The 17,995-nt window shown below is 41.2% G+C and overlaps 1 protein-coding gene across 1 annotated transcript in view; it reads right to left on the bottom strand.

Moving 5' to 3' along the window:
* The window catches only part of gabbr1a (gamma-aminobutyric acid (GABA) B receptor, 1a), a 62,088-nt gene extending 44,958 nt beyond the window's left edge, over nt 1-17,130 (bottom strand). The window contains 3 exon segments of the mRNA XM_055164028.1: nt 5,407-5,424; nt 12,043-12,261; nt 17,094-17,130. Coding sequence (XP_055020003.1) covers nt 5,407-5,424; nt 12,043-12,261; nt 17,094-17,115 — 259 coding nt within the window. The 5' untranslated portion in view covers nt 17,116-17,130.
* Nucleotides 17,131-17,995: the final 865 nt, after the last annotated feature.

The raw sequence follows: 17,995 nt of genomic DNA, 5'->3' as shown, positions 1-17,995 counted from the left end.
GGCTTTGCAAATAAAATGTTTTATTTTGGACTCAACACAAACTGAAGTGTAAACCTGCCCCCTGGTGTTACGTAATGCAGGTTTTATAGTGTCTGTTGAGTTGGTGGTGCCCTCTACTGGTGAAAACAAATATGACAGACCATCTGGAGATTTAGTCCTGGTTTAGTCCTGGTTTAGTCCTGCTTTAGTCCTGGTTTAGTTCTGGTTTAGTTCTGGTTTAGACCTGGTTCAGTCTTGGTTTAGTCCTCAGACAGTATACATGGTGTAGTCCTGGTTCAGTCCTGGTTCAGTCCTGGTTTAGTCCTGGGTTTTCTCTGCTCTAGTCCTGATTTAGTCTCGCTTAAGTCTTGGGATAGTCCTACATAGTCCAGTCCTGGTTTAGTCCTAAAAAGTAATGGATGGTTTAGTCCTGGTTCAGTCCTGAGTTGGTTTAGTTCCGATAAAGTCCTGGATGGTTTATACATGAGTTTACTCTGCTATAGTTCGGGTTAGTCCAGAGTTAGTTCTGGTTTCAACTCACTGTCTTTCACTGCTGCCCTCTGGTTTAGTCCTGGTTTAGTCTTGGTTTAGTCCTGGTTTAGTCCTGGTTTAGTCTTGGTCTAGTCCTGGTTTAGTTTTGGTTTAGTCCTGGTTTAGTTTTGGTTTAGTTTTTCTTTAGTCTTAAAATTGTTCTTTATGCATGGTTTAATGTGTTTGTTCTGGTTTAGTCCTGGTTTATTCTTGGTTTAGTCCTAGTTTTGTTCTGGTTTAGACCTGATTTATTCTTGGTTTAGTCCTTGTTTAGTCCCGACTTAGACCTGGTTTAGTTCTGGTTTAGTCCTGGTTTATTCTTAGTTTAGTCCTAGTTTAGTCCTGGTTCAGTCCTGGTTTAGACCTGGTTTAGTCCTGGTTTATTCTTGGTTTAGTCCTGGATTATTCTTGGTTTAGACCTGGTTTATTCTTGGTTTAGACCTGGTTTAGTCCTGGTTTATTCTTGGTTTAGACCTGGTTTAGTCCTGGTTTAGTCCTAGTTTTGTTCTGGTTTAGTCCTGGTTTATTCTTGGTTTAGACCTGGTTTAGTCCTGGTTTATTCTTGGTTTAGACCTGGTTTAGTCCTGGTTTAGTCCTAGTTTTGTTCTGGTTTAGTCCTGGTTTATTCTTGGTTTAGTCCTTGTTTAGTCCCAATTTAGACCTGGTTTAGTCCTGGTTAAGACCTGGTTTAGTCCTGGTTTATTCTCGGTTTAGTCCTTCTTTAGTCCCGACTTAGTCCTGGATTAGTGCTGGTTTAGTCCTGGTTTAGACCTGGTTTAGTCCTGGTTTAGTCCTGGTTTAGTTCTGAGTTCTCACTGCTCGTAACATGATGTGTGTGGATATTAAACTTCCTCCAAACTTTTCCCAGTCGACCAGAGTTAATTACGATTCACTAATGAGCAAATCCATGACACTACTCCATCAACATGTCACCGGAACGGCCGCCGATTCTCGTTAACGCGATTTTAATTTGAGCGTGCCGTTTTATCCCCGTTTAGTCCGGGTTTAATCTCGGTTTAATCTCTGTCTGAGGGGACGTAAAAGACGAGAGGATGTTTTGTTCCCGCGTAAACCTGTTGGACTTTCACAGCTCGGGTTTGGGTCTGCAGAGGCTCACGGATCACACATATGAAAATCTACTACACAAGGAAGGTCTGTGGTGAAGGCGAGTCCTGGTTCAGTCCTGGTTTAGTCCTGGTTGAGTTCTGGTTGAGTTCTGGTTGAGTTCCAGGTTAGTTTGGATTTAGTCCTGGTTTAGTCCTGCTTCAGTTCTGCCTTAGTCTGTTTGTTAGTTTTGGTTTGTCCAGTTTAAATCAAAGTTCATAGTAGTTTGGTCCTGGTTTAGTCCTGGTTTAGTCCTGGTTTAGTCCTGCTTTAGTCATGAGTTTTAAATCCTGGTATAGTCCTGCGTTAGACCTGGTTTGGTTTAGATTGAGGTCCAAGTTAAAATTTATTGAACAGTCATGTTTTAGTCCTGATTTAGTCTAGTTTTAGTCCTGGTTTAGTTCTAGGTTTAGTCCTAGTTTAGTCCTGGTTCAGTCCTGATTCAGTCCTGATTCAGTCCTGGTTCAGTCCTGGTTCAGTCCTGGTTCAGACCTGGTTCAGACCTGGTTCAGTCCTGGTTCAGTCCTGGTTTAGTCCTGGTTCAGTCCTGATTCAGTCCTGGTTTAGTCCTGGTTTAGTGCTGGTTCAGTCCTGGTTCAGACCTGATTCAGTCCTGGTTTAGTCCTGGTTCAGTCCTGTTTTTTTCCTGGTTTAGTCCTGTTTTAATCCTGTTTTAGTCCTGTTCAGTCCTGGTTTTAGTACTGGTTAAATCCCAAATTAGTAATAGTTCAGTCCTGGTTCAGATCTGGTTCAGTCCTGGTTCAGTCCTGGTTCAGTCCTGGTTCAGTCCTGGTTCAGTCCTGGTTCAGTCCTGGTTCAGTCCTGGTTTAGTCCTGGTTTAGTCCTGGTTTAGTCCTGGTTCAGACCTGGTTCAGTCCTGGTTTCCTGGTTCCTGGTTTAGTCCTGGTTTAGTCCTGGTTTAGTCCTGGTTCAGACCTGGTTCAAGTCCTGGTTTAGTCCTGGTTTAGTCCTGGTTTAGTCCTGGTTCAGACCTGGTTTAGTCCTGGTTCAGTCCTGGTTTCAGTCCTGGTTTAGTCCTGGTTTAGTCCTGGTTTAGTCCTGGTTTAGTCCTGGTTCCTGGTTCAGTCCTGGTTCAGTCCTGGTTCAGTCCTGGTTCCTGGTTTAGTCCTGGTTCAGTCCTGGTTTGGTTTAGTCCTGGTTTAAGTCCTGGTTCAGTCTGGTTCAGTCCTGGTTCAGACCTGGTTTCAGTCCTGGTTTAATCCTGGTTTAGTCCTGGTGGGTTCTTCCTCACACCTCCTCCTGACTTTCACATGAATATTTCATATTGAACTTTCACTGTGGCGTCGCTTCACTCCACTCAAATGTCACTGTTCAAAGGACTCAACATGTGACCTGAGGCCCCGTCTGAACCAGGTCTGAACCAGGTCTGAACCAGGACTGAACCAGGTCTGAACCAGGTCTTAACCAGGACTGAACCAGGTCTGAACCAGGACTGAACCAGGACTGAACCAGGACTGAACCAGGTCTGAACCAGGACTCTGAACCAGGACTGAACCAGGACTGAACCAGGACTGAACCAGGAACTGAACCAGGACTGAACCAGGACTGAACAGGACTGAACCAGGACTGAACCAGGACTGAACCAGAACCAGGTAACCAGGACTGAACCAGGTCTGAACCAGGACTGAACCAGGACTGAACCAGGATTGAACCAGGACTGAACCAGACTAAACAGGACAATAAAATTTGGGATTTAACCAGTACTAAAACCAGGACTGAACAGAACTAAAACAGGATTAAAACAGGACTAAACCAGGAAAAAAACAAGACTGAACCAGGACTAAACCAGGACTAAACCAGGACTAAACCAGGACTAAACCAAGACTGAACCAGGACTAAATTAGGACTAAACCAGGACTAAACCAGGGCTAAAGCAGGACTAAACCAGGACTAAACCAGGACTAAACCAGGGCTAAACCAAGACTGAACCAGGACTAAATTAGGACTAAACCAGGACTAAACCAGGACTAAACCAGGGCTAAACCAGGACTAAACCAGGACTAAACCAGGACTAAACCAAGACTGAACCAGGACTAAATTAGGACTAAACCAGGACTAAACCAGGACTAAACCAGGACTAAACCAGGACTAAACTAAGACTAAACCAGGTCTGACAAAGACCTGGAGTTCTGGTCTAGTTTGTGTTCAGTGTGTGAGGAGCATGAGTGCACTGAAAGATAAAGACATGTGTCGTATGTTCAGTAAAAGACACAGGATCGTTCTTTTACAGTTTGTTCATTGTATTTGTAATTATTGTATTTGTAATAATGTCATAATAATTTAAATCAATGGGCTGGTTTCAAAATGTCAAATTTGATTTCGATATCGATTTCTATATGACACTGATCCTTTTAAAAAAAAAAAAAAAAAAAAGTGCTCTCATCAGGACCTATGAGCGCTCACTATCAAACAGGACTCATGTTCACTGATGGGAGGGGCTGGTGGAGCAGACTGGCAGCCTCACTTCCATCAGTCTGCCCCAGGGCAAGTATGGCTTCAACAATAAGCATCATTAGTGTGTTTGTTCTTCTTTCTGAATAACATATTATTTGTGTGTGTTGAAGTATTAAATAACAGGAGCGTGAAAGTGTTTAAGTGTTTAAGTGTGTGTTTATCATTAAGTCTATAGGGCCATAGATCCTGTGCTCCCTCTCCCCAGACGCTTCCCTCTGCGCTCAGCACGACAAAGGTTAACTGTGCCCCAGACTGAGAGCAGCACCGCGGGGACTCTGCACCACAGACGACCTTTAATGAGACTGGAACTGAACCAGGACTAAAACAGGACTAAAGCAGATCTAAAGGAGGACTAAAGCAGGACTAAAGCAGGACTAAAGCAGGTCTAAAGCAGGACTAAAGCAGGTCTAAAGCAGGTCTAAAGCAAGGACTAAAGCAGGACTAAAGCAGGACTAAAGCAGGTCTAAAGGAGGACTAAAGCAGGACTAGGACTAAACCAGGACTAAAGCAGAACTAAAGCAGGACTAGGACTAAAGCAGGACTAAGCCAGGACTAAAGCAGGAACTAAACCAGGATTAAACCAGGACTAAAACAGGACTAAAACAGGACTAAACCAGGACTAAAGCTAGATTAAACCAGGACTAAAGCAGGACTAAACTAGGACTAAAGCAAGTCTAAACCTGGAACTAAATCAGGATTAAACCAGGACTAAAGCAAGTCTAAACCTGGAACTAAATCAGGATTAAACCAGGACTAAAGCAGGACTAAAACAGGACTAAAACAGGACTAAAACAGGACTAAAGCAGGACTAAACCAGGACTAAAGCAGGTCTAAACTTGGAACTAAACCAGGATTAAACCAGGACTAAAACATGTCTAAAACAGGACTAAGACAGGACTAAAGCTAGACTAAACCAGGACTAAAGGAGGACTAAAGGAGAACTAGGACTAAGGTCTAAACCAGGACTAAACCTGAGCTAAATCAGGTCTAAATTAGGACTAACACAGGACTGAACAAGGACTAAACCAGGACTACACCAGGACTAAGACTAAAACAAGACTAAACAGGAACTTAACTAGTACTTAACCAGCTATAGGACTAAATTAGAAGTAAAACAGAGCGACAGAGGAGCTGATTTGACTCAAACGTTAAAAAAAAGAACATATTACAAGGAAAACTTTTCACGGCTCTCTGCTGCCCTCTGCTGTGTGAGACGCGCCACACACATATTTTAGTCAAAAACTTCAGCATTGTTTTAAAAATATATATATATATTTTTTATCAAAGCCAAAAGAATGAATATAATGTAGTTCTTACCTGTGTAGTTTCTGTCGTCTGCAGCAGAGAGAAAAACAGAAAAACAAAAGTGTTAAATACATATGACGCTTAATCCTTTAACCTGAACTCTAACCCGGAGATACAGGGAGACGGGAGGGCATCTGACACAGGGATACAGGAGGACGGGAGGGCATCTGACACACAGGATATAAGGGGTAGTGTGTATTCAGTGGTCTCTGTCTTCCTCTGCTGGTGTTAAACTGGAACATTTAGAAGTAAATCTGTGCACGTTCTCTCTGTGTCCAGCAGAGGGCAGTGTTCACTCACACATCACTCTTCATTAAAGGCACAGTCTGTAACTTTCTGGAGGCGGGGCGTGACATGCATGTGGAAAAAATGAATAAATAAATAAATGAATAAACAGACAGGCCCCCCTTCAGGACAAATAGGAGTCAGGTTTGTGGAGATGCAAACCCACAGTAAGGGCACATGTTTAAAGTTGTTCAGTGCACTAAACACATCCAAAATGCAAAGTGCAAAATGCTAAATGCTGAATGCAAAAAAAAAAAAAAAAAAAAAGATTATTAACATTATTTTAGTCTATGTGTTGGCTAAAAGTTACATACTGTGGCTTTAATGTAATAATATGCATTTTGCAGCTAAAAAGACTCAAAACCAACACTAGTGCACGTTTTTTAGAGACAGAGGTAGACAGAGTTTATTTTACTCCTGTCAAAAGTAGAAAATCTGAATTACGTGATGTTAGAAATAGAATCAAAACTAGATAGTCCTTTGAGCAAGTATCGAAACTAAAAACAGTTTTATCTCGAGTTTCATCAAAACGTGTAAAATCACAGGGTGTAATAAACAAATAGATTGTTTTGTGTTGAGTATCAAGTCTATTCTTTAAGATCAAAATAGAGTTTGACATTTTAGTATCGTGACAAAGCTAGATTATTTATTTTAGTTTTAATGTCATTGGAGATATTCAATCATGTTTTAAAATGTCATTAATTAAAATATAAAACTATTTTCTTCATAAATCTACTGTTTCAAAAGAAAAATAAGGTGCTGTGCTGGTTTGTCTCTGTTTTATTGTGAAAGTCGACATGTTTAATGAATTCACAAAAGTTCAGAAAGTATATGCACATGTGAGGTGAAGACATACAGCGCTACTTTGAACACTAACATTTTCTACAATATGTCAATGAACACAACTAAATATTTACAAATGTGCACTGAGTGAGTTTAATAAAGAATCTGTTGAACTCAGGACAAAAACTAAGATTAATAATATAACTTAGATTACATCATTTTCAGTTTTAGTCAAATTAGGGTGGTGCAAAAATGAGTACAACCCACTGAAAGTGTCCGAGCAAAGCGACATTAGACTCCAAATATGAAACTGAACAAGCATCAGCCACACTTCACTCTAAAGACTCATTCCACATGTGTCCATCAGACAGTCGGCTACAAAAGGGTGTTACTTAAAGCATTTCCTGCTCTCAACAATGACACCACATGGAAAAGAAATGACACAAGACCTGAGAAAGAAAATGATTTCTTTACACCAGAAAGGTGAATGCTACAAGAAGATCAGCAAAACTTACTTATTAGTAAAAATACTGTGGCAAAAGTGGTTCAAAAATTGAAGTAAGAAACTGCAACCATCTCCCAGAGACGTTCATGTCGGCCACAGAAGTGAACACCTCAACAGGAGAGTCTTCTGATGAGAAGGGCTGAAGTAAATTGGTATGAAAGTTCCCTGAAATTATTTAAGAATTTAGAAAGTCAAACTGTCTTTTCCCGTGACACAATCTGCTGTACAGGGAGGAGAATGTCATGCACATGTGTCCTGGAAGACTCTCCTAAAGCCCAGTCACAAAAAAGCTCATCTAGAGTTTACCAGGACAGACACTGACAAAGATGAAGACTACTGGGACTCTAGACTCTGGAGTGATGAGACCAGGATCAATCTTTATGGAACTGATGACTTCGTAACTATACGGCAAAAGGTGAGGAACACAAAGCAAACTGCAGGTGCCTCCAGTGAAACATGGAGGGGAGTGTCCTTATGTGGGCTGCATGATGCTGCTGCTGTTGAGGAGCTGCATTTCACTGATGGCATCATGAATTCACAAATGTGTTGTTCTAGACTGAAAATGAAGATGTTTCGATCACTTGGTACCATTGGTCGTCGTGCACTTTTCCAACATGACAATGACCCTAAGCAAACATCTAAGACCACTGCTGCTTTCTGAAGAGGATCAGGGTGAGAGTGACTCTGGGGCCAAGTCTGTCTCCTGATCTGAACCCAAGTGAACATCTTTGAGGAATTGTGAAGAGACCATTTGAGCATCACTCTCCATCCAACATCCAGTCTCTGGAGGAGCGCTGCAGGAGCCTCCAGGATCATGGGGGACCCTCGCACCCTTCCCACCACCACCTGTTTGTCCCTCTGGCCTCTGGGAGGACACTGAGGAGCATCAAAGCCAGAACATCTCAGCTGAGGTCCAGCTTTTTTCCTGAGCCTGTCAGACTTTTGAACAGTGCACACAGACTTCCTGCTTGGGCTGTCTCTCTATCTTGCCACTTTTTACTTGTACCTGTCTATTGGAACTGCTAAATGTTGTTGTTGGATGTACTTACTTTTTTGATATTGCTTCTTTATTATTGTTTTGATCTCTTTCTTGATCACTGGGCCTCGGGGAGCACATTTCGTTCTGTCATGTGTTTCTCTCTCATGCTTAAATGACAAATAAAGAACCTTGAACTTTGGAAGAGTCACTGTTGAAGAATGGAAAAAAAGACTGATGCTGCCAAATGTTGCCAACTTGTTCATTCCACCGAGAAGACTTGAAGCGCTCATTAAAAATAACAGAGGTCATACAAACTCCTAGATGTAGTAATGTTTGTTAGGGAGTGTATTCATGTTTGCTCCACCCTAATTTTTAAAAAAAGTTTTATTATTAACCTTAGATTTTTGTCCTTTTTTGTCCTTAGATTTTTGTTCAGTAGATGCTGTATTAAACTCAGTCTGTGCACGTTTTGCAAATACTTAGTTGTGTTCAGTGACATATTGTGATGTGTGAGCAGTGTTGGGAAGATTACTTTTGAAATGTATTCCCCTACAGATTACAGATTACATACACCAAAATGTAGTTTGTAACGTAATCCGGTAAATTACTTAAAGTGAGTAACGTAATCTGAATACTTTGGATTACTTGATTTACTGTAGAGAAGCAAAGACGAGGAAATCATAACATAAGATGTTTTGTCTGCTAAAAGAAAATGAAAAAGCCCAGATTTTACTGAACCAAATTAAAAATATTAGTGATAGAAGAAGAGGAGACACGTCCACACAGCATGATTTAGTCCTGTTAAATCTTGTTTTAGTCCTGGTTTAGTCCTGGTTTAGACCTGGTTTAGTCCTGGTTTAGTCTTGGTTTAGACCTAGTTTAGACCTGGTTTTAGTCCTGTTTTAGTCCTGGTTTAGTCCTGGTTTAGTCTTGGTTTAGACCTGGTTTAATGTCCAGCAGTGAGTGAAATTTATTTATATAAATAAATAAATCTAATTTGTACTCTGATTACGTAACTCCAGTACATGTACTCTGCTACTCCCCAACACTGATGTTGTGAGCACAATATAGCGTTTGTGTGCTCTGTAGTTAAAATCTGTGATACCAGTGAAACATTTTGTTAACATTTGTACATTTTAAATCACAATAATCTTCTAAAACCACATAATATAAGAAACAAGTGCGTTGACTTCCACGTTAGAAAACTGTGGTGTCCAGTGGAGCTGACGTCGCCGTAAACATCATCACAACAAAGCGAGAGCACTTGTGAGGGTGAAAACAGGAGAATAAAGATGACCCAAACATGAAATAGTCCAAACACAAGTTCAGAGGGTCAGTGAGAAGAAACTAACGACGCGGGTACACGAGGAACACGGGTCAAATCTCTGAAAAGGCCACGCTGCAGAACACGCCTGATCGAAGATTTCACAAAAAGATATTGTAGGGAAAAAGTAATTGGCATATTTTGGTGTAAAACTCTGGTTAGGAGCACTGAGCTGTGATTGGTCGGATCGCTGGTCTCTTAGCAACGCTTTTTGCCGAGCAGGTGCAGGAGATTATTTTCAAATTATGTTTTTTAGGTTTGGAAACGAATTTCAGAGACGGGAACAGCACAAGATGATGCAACAGTGAAGACGAGACGAATTACACATGACCTTTACAACACAAACAAACAAACGGAACTTCTACTAAAGTTTAAGCAATGTATACTTAAAGGTGCACTGTGTAACTTTTCTGCTTGTCTCCATGGTGATGGGTTTGCGTTCCCTGGAATGTTGCGCAGTATGGCATTAGAATGATTTATCTTGTATTTGTGTTTTATTCCTCAAAAATACCTTCAAAATCATGCGTTCTTATTGTAAGCAGACTTGTCTCTCCACGGATCTGACCCGTAACCTATCTCCAGGGAAACAGATAAATGTAATGTCACAGTGTGGAACATTCCAGGCAAACAAGCAGGTGGTGGACCCTCCAACAAGAACCATGTTTGTACATGTCCCATGAGACATTCACTAAAATTTAAAAAGATCAGATATTTTCTAATATTTTGAGTTGACTAAAACTAAAAAACTAAAATTGTGGACTTTGTTGAATAAATTAGCATCAAATTTTTTGTCAACTTAAACTAAAGTAATTATTTAGTAAAATCTTGAGTTAAAAAAAAAAAAAAACAGGGCTAAACCAGGATTAAACCAGGACTAAAACAGGACTAAAACAGTATTAAACCAGGTCAAATCCAGGACTAAAACAGGACTAAACCAGGACTAAAACAGGACTAAACCAGGACTAAAACAGGACTAAACCAGGACTAAAACAGGACTAAAACAGTATTAAACCAGGTCAAAACCAGGACTAAAACAGGACTAAACCAGGACTAAAACAGGACTAAACCAGGACTAAACCAGGGCTAAAACAGGACTAAACCAGGACTAAAACAGGACTAAAACAGGACTAAAACAGGACTAAACCAGGACTAAACCAGGACTAAAACAGGACTAAACCAGGGCTAAAACAGGACAAAACCAGGGCTAAATCAGGACTAAACCAGGACTAAACCAGGGCTAAAACAGGACTAAACCAGGACTAAAACAGGACTAAAAGGACAGGACTAAACCAGGGCTAAATCAGGACTAAACCAGGGCTAAATCTGGACTAAACCAGGATTAAACCAGGTCAAAACCAAGACTAAAACAGGACTGAGCAAGGACTAAATCAGGTCTAAAAAATATTTCATTCAGTAAATGTGAATAGATGGTGGTGATGGTTGTGAGTTGGACTAGTGGCCAGTGTGTGGTACTGCAGCGACAAAATCCCCTCCAGCCCAGAAAACATTTTTCCATCACATACAGAGAAATGTGTTCAGCTGACAGGGACTGGCAGGGACTGGCAGGGACTGGCAGGGACTGGTATAGATCTACAGCTTTCACAAAGGTCAGATCTTGTCCCAATTTGTACCTATTTTCTAATCATGAACTTTTTTTCTAAGCTCTAAATCCTTCATTTGTCTAAAAACAGTTTTGTAACGGCTCTGCTCCAGCTCCTCTCGCTCTGATTGGTCCGAGCGGTCACATGGTACAAGTGTAGGAGAAGAGCTCTGCTGTGCACAATCGTCGGGTCGCACCACAGACTGTGCCGTGTACACAAGTGACTAAGAGTGTGACGTCACCAGAGCTTTCAGCGGGAGAAAATATGGAGCCGAATTCCACATGAGGAATAAGACTTGATTTATTTTTATTTATTATTAGTCAAAATGAAGAGGCTCAGTGCAGCAGGTGCAGAGAGAGCGGCAGCATTTTGTTCAATATAAAGTGATTGGAGCCAAAATTGATGGAGCTGGAAGCGCAGCCATGTTCACTTCCTCTTTGGAACCATGGATCTATAATTAAAACTGGATAAGCCCCTCCCCTCTGTCCCAACACCACTCCGACTAGTGGCTGCTCCAGGTACTGCAGCTCCCAGACAGAATTCTCCCACAGAGCACAGTGCATTTTAACAGTGCATTTAAAACTTTAAAAAAAGTTTAAATCCTCAAAGCGTCTAAAAGTGATCTTTGTCAGACTGAGCCTCGCCGCTCTGAGCCGCGCTCGCTCCACTCTAGCAGCTCTCGCTCTGATTGGTCCAAAGGCTCCACACCGTGCATGTTACAGACGTCACACAGGGGGGAGGAGCTCGCCTGGACTGAGGAAGTAAATGTGGAAGAGAAAATTATTTTTGTGCCCATGAGCCAATAAGCACAGGCCACTGAGAGGCGGATGAGAGGAGCTCCTCACGTCCCGCCTGTAGACGCCAGTGTCTGTTCTCATCATGTAATAACCTGCATCTGACTCACCGGCGGTCGTTAGTATAAGCCAAAAATTAAAATGTCCTGATCATAGTTGATCCTACAGAGCCTAAACACGACCCGATAGTCTGATTTTAAACAAATATGCACTAAAATGCCAAAATAAGGCCAGAGATAGAGAAGCACTTCTAATTTAGAGCCATTCACACAGATGATCAGCAGGGGAAAGAAAAGTGATTTTAGTGTTTAGTGACTCTTTAAAATGATGTGTTATGGTCAGACTGCTGCCCTCTGCTGGCGCTCGGCAGTACTCACACAGACACGTGGGTTTGGGTGCGTCCCATTTGCCCAGTTTGGTGCAGAGGCTGGAGTTGCGCCCCTCCAGGATGAAGCCGGCATGACAGCTGTAGTGCAGCACTGTGCCTTCCACCGGGGGGCCAGAGGGGGGCAGCACCGGGCCCTCTGTGAGACCCGGGGGAGACACGGACACACGGCCATTCTCCAGAGACGTCCAGACCCGCGGGCACACCAGCACTGACAGCAGGAGAGGAGGAAGAGGAGGAAGAGGAGGAAGAGGAGGAAAGAGGAGAGAGAGGAGGAAGAGAGGAAGAGGAGGAAGAGGAGGAAGAGGAGGAAGAGGAGAGGAGGGAAAGGGAAGGGGGAAGAGACAGAGACAAATATTAGTATAAAATGATACAAGACTTCACAGCAGAGCAGAAGCCACAGTGCACAGAGCTGATTGGCAGAGTTAAAGTATTTGTTTGATTAAAGTAAATCAAACTTGAGTTAAATCCAGTTGAGAGAAAAACACAGACATCTTTCCCTCCACAAACGCACAAAGCTCTTCCTCTGTATGTTTTTCATAAACTGAACATATATATATTTTTATATGACTGAATAGGCTCAAGTACAGGTTTGTTTTGGTTCATTTGGGCGTGTCACCTTTGGCTCCACCCCAAACCACAATGCTGCTCTGTGGTTGGTCAGATCCTGCAGGTGTTTGAGCTCAGGCACAGAGACTGGAGCAGTACACGGGGGTATGTTCCATCAAAGTGACTTAACAAGTCCAGGTTTATCCTGAAATCCTGAGCTGAATCTAGCACCTTCTCCAGTTTAAGCCTCAACTCATCCCATGACAGAAATAATCCTGAGTCTGACCAAAGCTAAACTCAGGCCTAAACTTCAAGCTGCACTTTGTGCTCGTGGAGACTCTGGGAAGGCCAGAGCAATAGAGCAACAACATCACAGAAAATGGGCTCAAAACGTGACCTTTTAATGATCTGATTAAACGAGAGGAGCCACAGGTTGGTGGAACAGAGCTCAGGCTTTGACAAGCCTGGATCGCCCAAATAAGCCCGACTTTCACTTTAGCTCACTTCATGGAATAACTCCAGGATGGATTCTCCTGAGTTTGTGAACTCACAAATACTGAAAGAAATCATCTCACTGAAGAAACACAAGAAACTCCACTGACACACACTCCAGCTTCACTGCTTCTGTTTCAGCTTTTTATGGTTTAAACCTGCTTTAATACTCAGTTTAATACTGTTTCAGTCCTGATTTAGTCCTGGTTTAGTCCTGGTTTAGTCCTGGTTTAATCCTGTTAGAGTCCTGTTATAGTCCTGATTTAGTCCTGGTTTAGACCTGGTTTAGTCCTGGTTTAATCCTGGTTTATTTCTGGTTTAGTCCTGGTTTAGTCCTGGTTTAGTCCTGATTTAGTCCTGGTTTAGTTCTGGTTTAGTCCTGTGTTAAACTCCCTGTGGTTTCTCATTAGAAATCAGATACTAACTGTTGTGGACCTAGTGAGTTATTTTTAGCAAAAATCCTCCTCCCTCTGTGAGCGTAAACACAAACACACACACACGCACGGACACACACACGTATATATATATATATACACACACACACACACACACGTATATATATATATATATATATATATATATATATATATATATATATACACACACGCACACACACACACACACACACACAGCAGATGGACTCAACACTCAAGACTTAACTTCACTTTTTCACTGGAGCCTTTGAACCAAAACAAGGGGAGTGTCTTGCCAAATGACAAAATGATTATATGCACTGACCGGACTGGGACTGAACCAGCAACTGTCAGGTTTAAGTTTAACAGTGTGATAAAATATGACATTATTACATTATTACTCCTGGTTTGGAAATTGTTTAGTCCTGGTTCAGCCCTGGTTTAGTCCTGGTTTAGAACTGGTTTAGTCCTAGTTTAGACCTGGTTTAGACCTGGTTTAGACCTGGTTTAGACCTGATTTAGACCTGGTTTAGACCTGGTTTAGTCCTGGTTTAGTCTTAGTTTTGTCCTTGGAGTTGTCCTTGGTTCATTTGAAATAATTAATTTTTTTTCCACAAACAGCTGTTAGAAAATCATTTTGATTCACAAGAAAATAATTCAACAGACAGGAGCTGACAGGAGCCGACAGGAGCAGACAGGAGCAGACAGGAGCAGACAGGAGCAGAGGGTCTCATTATTCTTCCTTCGTTAAAAGTGCAGATGTGTTTGATGTTTTGTTTACGCGTTGCCCCCTGGAGGACGCTTCGTTAAATGCGGCGCCAGAAACACAAAAGTGGGACAAGAGAAAAACACTCTGATCGTGAAGAGAAAACGATCCAAACAAAATCAGGACTAAAACAGGACTGAACCAGGACTAAACTAGGCCTGAACCAGGACTAAAACAGGACTGAACCAGGACTAAACTAGGCCTGAACCAGGACTAAACCAGGACTAAAACAGGACTGAACCAGGTCTAAACCAGGTCTGAACCAGGACTAAACCAGGACTAAAACAGGACTGAACCAGGACTAAACTAGGCCTGAACCAGGACTAAACCAGGACTAAAACAGGACTGAACCAGGACTAAACTAGGCCTGAACCAGGACTAAACCAGGACTAAAACAGGACTGAACCAGGTCTAAACCAGGTCTGAACCAGGACTAAACCAGGACTGAACCAGGACTAAAACAGGACTAAACAGGACTAAAAAGGACTAAACCAGGTCTAAACCAGGTCTAAACCAGGACTAAACTAGGACAAAACCAGGACTAAACTAGGACTAAACCAGGTCTAAACCAGGACTAAACCAGGACTGTGGAAAATGAGATGGTTTTATTACTCTATGTTCCGTCTTTTCCTCATCACAAACAGACCTGGAGTTGTGTTTTGTTTCATTCACATGTTTAACACACAAACCTGCACATTTAGGCTGAGTTCTTCTCCCAAACAGAAAACACTCTGTTCCACCTTGTGATGTCATGTGGTAAAACGGGAAGTGCTACACTGAAAATAAGACAATTCTACGTGTGTCTGTGAACAGTGTTTCTGGTTTTGTTCAATTTTGATAATGTTACAAAAAAGACTTCATGGATTTATGGGTTTACCTTCTCGTGTTAATGGTTTACCCCAGTAAACCTGGTTTAGTCCTGGTTTAGATCTGGTTTAATCCTCGGTTAGTCCTGGTTTAGACCTGATTTAGACCTACTTTAGACCTGGTTTAGTGTTGGATTAGTCCTGGTTTAGTCCTGGTTTAGACCTGGTTTAAACCTGGTTTAGTCCTAGTTTAGACCTGGTTTAGTGTTGGATTAGTCCTGGTTTAGTCCTGGTTTAGACCTGGTTTAGTCCTAGTTTAGACCTGGTTTACTCTTGGTTTAGACCTGGTTTAGTTCTGATTACACCTGGTTTTAGACCTGGTTTAGTCCTGATGTAGACCAGATTTAGACCTAGTTTAGTCCTAGTTTAGATGTGGTTTACTCTTGGTTTAGACCTGGTTTAGTCCTGGTTTAGTCCTGGTTTAGACCTGGTTTAGACCTAGTTTAGTTCTAGTTTAGACCTGGTTTAAGTTTAGTCCTAGTTTAGATCTGGTTTACTCTTGGTTTAGAACTGGTTTAGACCTGGTTTAGACCTGGTTTAGTCCTGGTTTAGACCTGGTTTACTCTTGGTTTAGACCTGGTGTAGTCCTAGTTTAGACCTGGTTTAATTCTGGTTTAGTCCTGGTTTAGCCCAGCTTTAGTTTGCATCTAAAATTCTTGGTAACAAAGTGAACTTTCATATAATATTTATTAAAAGTGAAATGAAAAGACTCCACAGAGACACGAGCTGTTCTTCTGTTGTGTCCCCCGCTTTTAAATCCTGCTCCGTGATTGGTCCACAGCCAACCCTGCGCTCTGATTGGACACTTCTCCCTCACACAGAGATGAACGCTCACATGCATTTAGACTCAGGATTTAAGGTCCCACAAACACAGACCAAAACACGGAGCTGGATCAGAGCAAACCGCAGAACAGGAAGTGAATACTAATACAGATTTAGAATAATACTGTCAAATCTCCAGAGTTGAACCTGAGCTGGACACAAGTCACAATTGTCAGGTGGAGTTTGCTGTGGAGCTGTCAGGTGCAGATGTTTTGACCTGGTTTACGGTTCGTGTCTCTGTGGTTCCTGGGCCTATCCACATGAAACAAAAACTGACACAAAGTTCAGTGTCTTTTCTGTCATGACAAATCAACTAAAGAACTAGAAACTAGAAACTAGAAACGTTTTTTTTCTAATTTCAGTATCTGTTTGTATCTAGAAGGAAGTGCACTGTTAACATTCCAGTTGTTAGCATTACTGTGACATTGAAACTGTGCTCTGGTGTCTTAAAGTTGTGAAAAGTGTTTATAAACTCATTGAATAAATTATTAGGATGCTCTGAACGGTACACAGCAAAAACCAGAGGGTCAAAATCCCAGGGTGAAATATTGTTTTAATTGTTTCATTGTGAAAGTTGTTTTTAACACAAAACGTGTGATTTTAACTATTTGAAGGTTAAAAAGGGGTTTGAGTTGGGATTATTTTCCAGAGTTGATATGGTTGAAGTTAATTCAACCCTTCCAAGTGTTAATTCAACTTCCCTTAGTGTTTATTTGGCTCCTCCCACCTACGACTTCAAACTCCTGCCAGAGAAGACCAGTTTGAACCAGTTTTGTTCATAATTTCATCTTAAATTAACTAAAATAAAGTGTCAAAATAAAACAACTCTGTGTGTTGTTTAGCTAAATCAAGATAACCCAACAAAGTGTTATCTGTTTACTCTCAAAACATTAATATAATATAATTTATTTTGGGTTAAATGTTACTTAATTAACATTTTCCAAACATGTTAAATTAACTCTAGAATTGATCATGAACCCTGAGAAAATATTCAAATTGATTCTGTGAGAGTTAATTTTAACACTGCACTTTTCTGAACCACTGCAAACTGTTTGAAATGAATTTGTTTTGTTTTTCACGATTTTGAACACAATAAAAATCAGGTTCTTTGGTCACAGTCGGGGGTGTGGCTTACGGCAGCTGCTGTGCAGGTTCATGTCTGTCCACGTGCCGTTGGGCAAACACTTCCGCACTTTCGGCCCCACGATGACCCTGTTCCCTCTGCAGATGTACTCGATCTCATAGTCCACAGGCAGAATCTGGATGCTCCGGATCTGACCACACACACAGAGGAAGAGAAGAGGAAGAGCAGCATATGTTTAAACATAGAAAGAGTTATGTTTTAAAGATCTAGAGCTCTGGAAAGAATGAGTTATGGAGTAAATTTTGTTTGTTTGAATTTATATTTTGTCTCTTATATATACAGTAAGTCGTAAGTGACATTGTAAACACAAACATGCTGTTCATATGCTGCTTTTCTTTCTTGGAATTCTGTCATTGTTTAAAGGGTTTAGCGTTTGAAGTACTTTTTACTTTACTGTTTTGTTTTGTAGTGCTGCAAAATGACCAAATAAACTACTACTACTACTACTACTACTACTACTACTACTACTACTACTACTACTGCTGCTGCTACTACTACTACTACTACTACTACTGCTACTACTAGACCTCTGTACTTTATGTTTGGTATATTTGTAGTAGGCAAGGCAAGGCATGTTTATTGGTAAAGCACAGTTCATACACAAACTTATTCAAAGCGCTTTACAGAATAAGAAATACATTAAAATCACAAGAAAAACAAATAAAAAGATAAATAATCATCATAAATTTAAAGATTAAAATTAAAAAAAGAGAGCGAGAGACAATAATTACACAAACTAGAGAGAGGAGAGCAGAATGAAAACCTTTCAGTCATATACACAGTGAAACAGAAATGTTCTGAGCCTGGATTTAAACAGCGTCACAGAAGAGTCTGTCTCACATGTTCAGACTGTTCCAGGTTTTAGCTGCATGAACCTGAAACTCTGACTCCCC

This window comes from Boleophthalmus pectinirostris, unplaced genomic scaffold (assembly GCF_026225935.1).
Source record: "Boleophthalmus pectinirostris isolate CB_2022bp ecotype Guang Dong unplaced genomic scaffold, ASM2622593v1 HiC_scaffold_6, whole genome shotgun sequence".
Taxonomy (NCBI): domain Eukaryota; kingdom Metazoa; phylum Chordata; class Actinopteri; order Gobiiformes; family Gobiidae; genus Boleophthalmus; species Boleophthalmus pectinirostris.
Note: the sequence above shows the minus strand (reverse complement) of the source record. Positions and strands in the feature narration are given on the sequence as shown.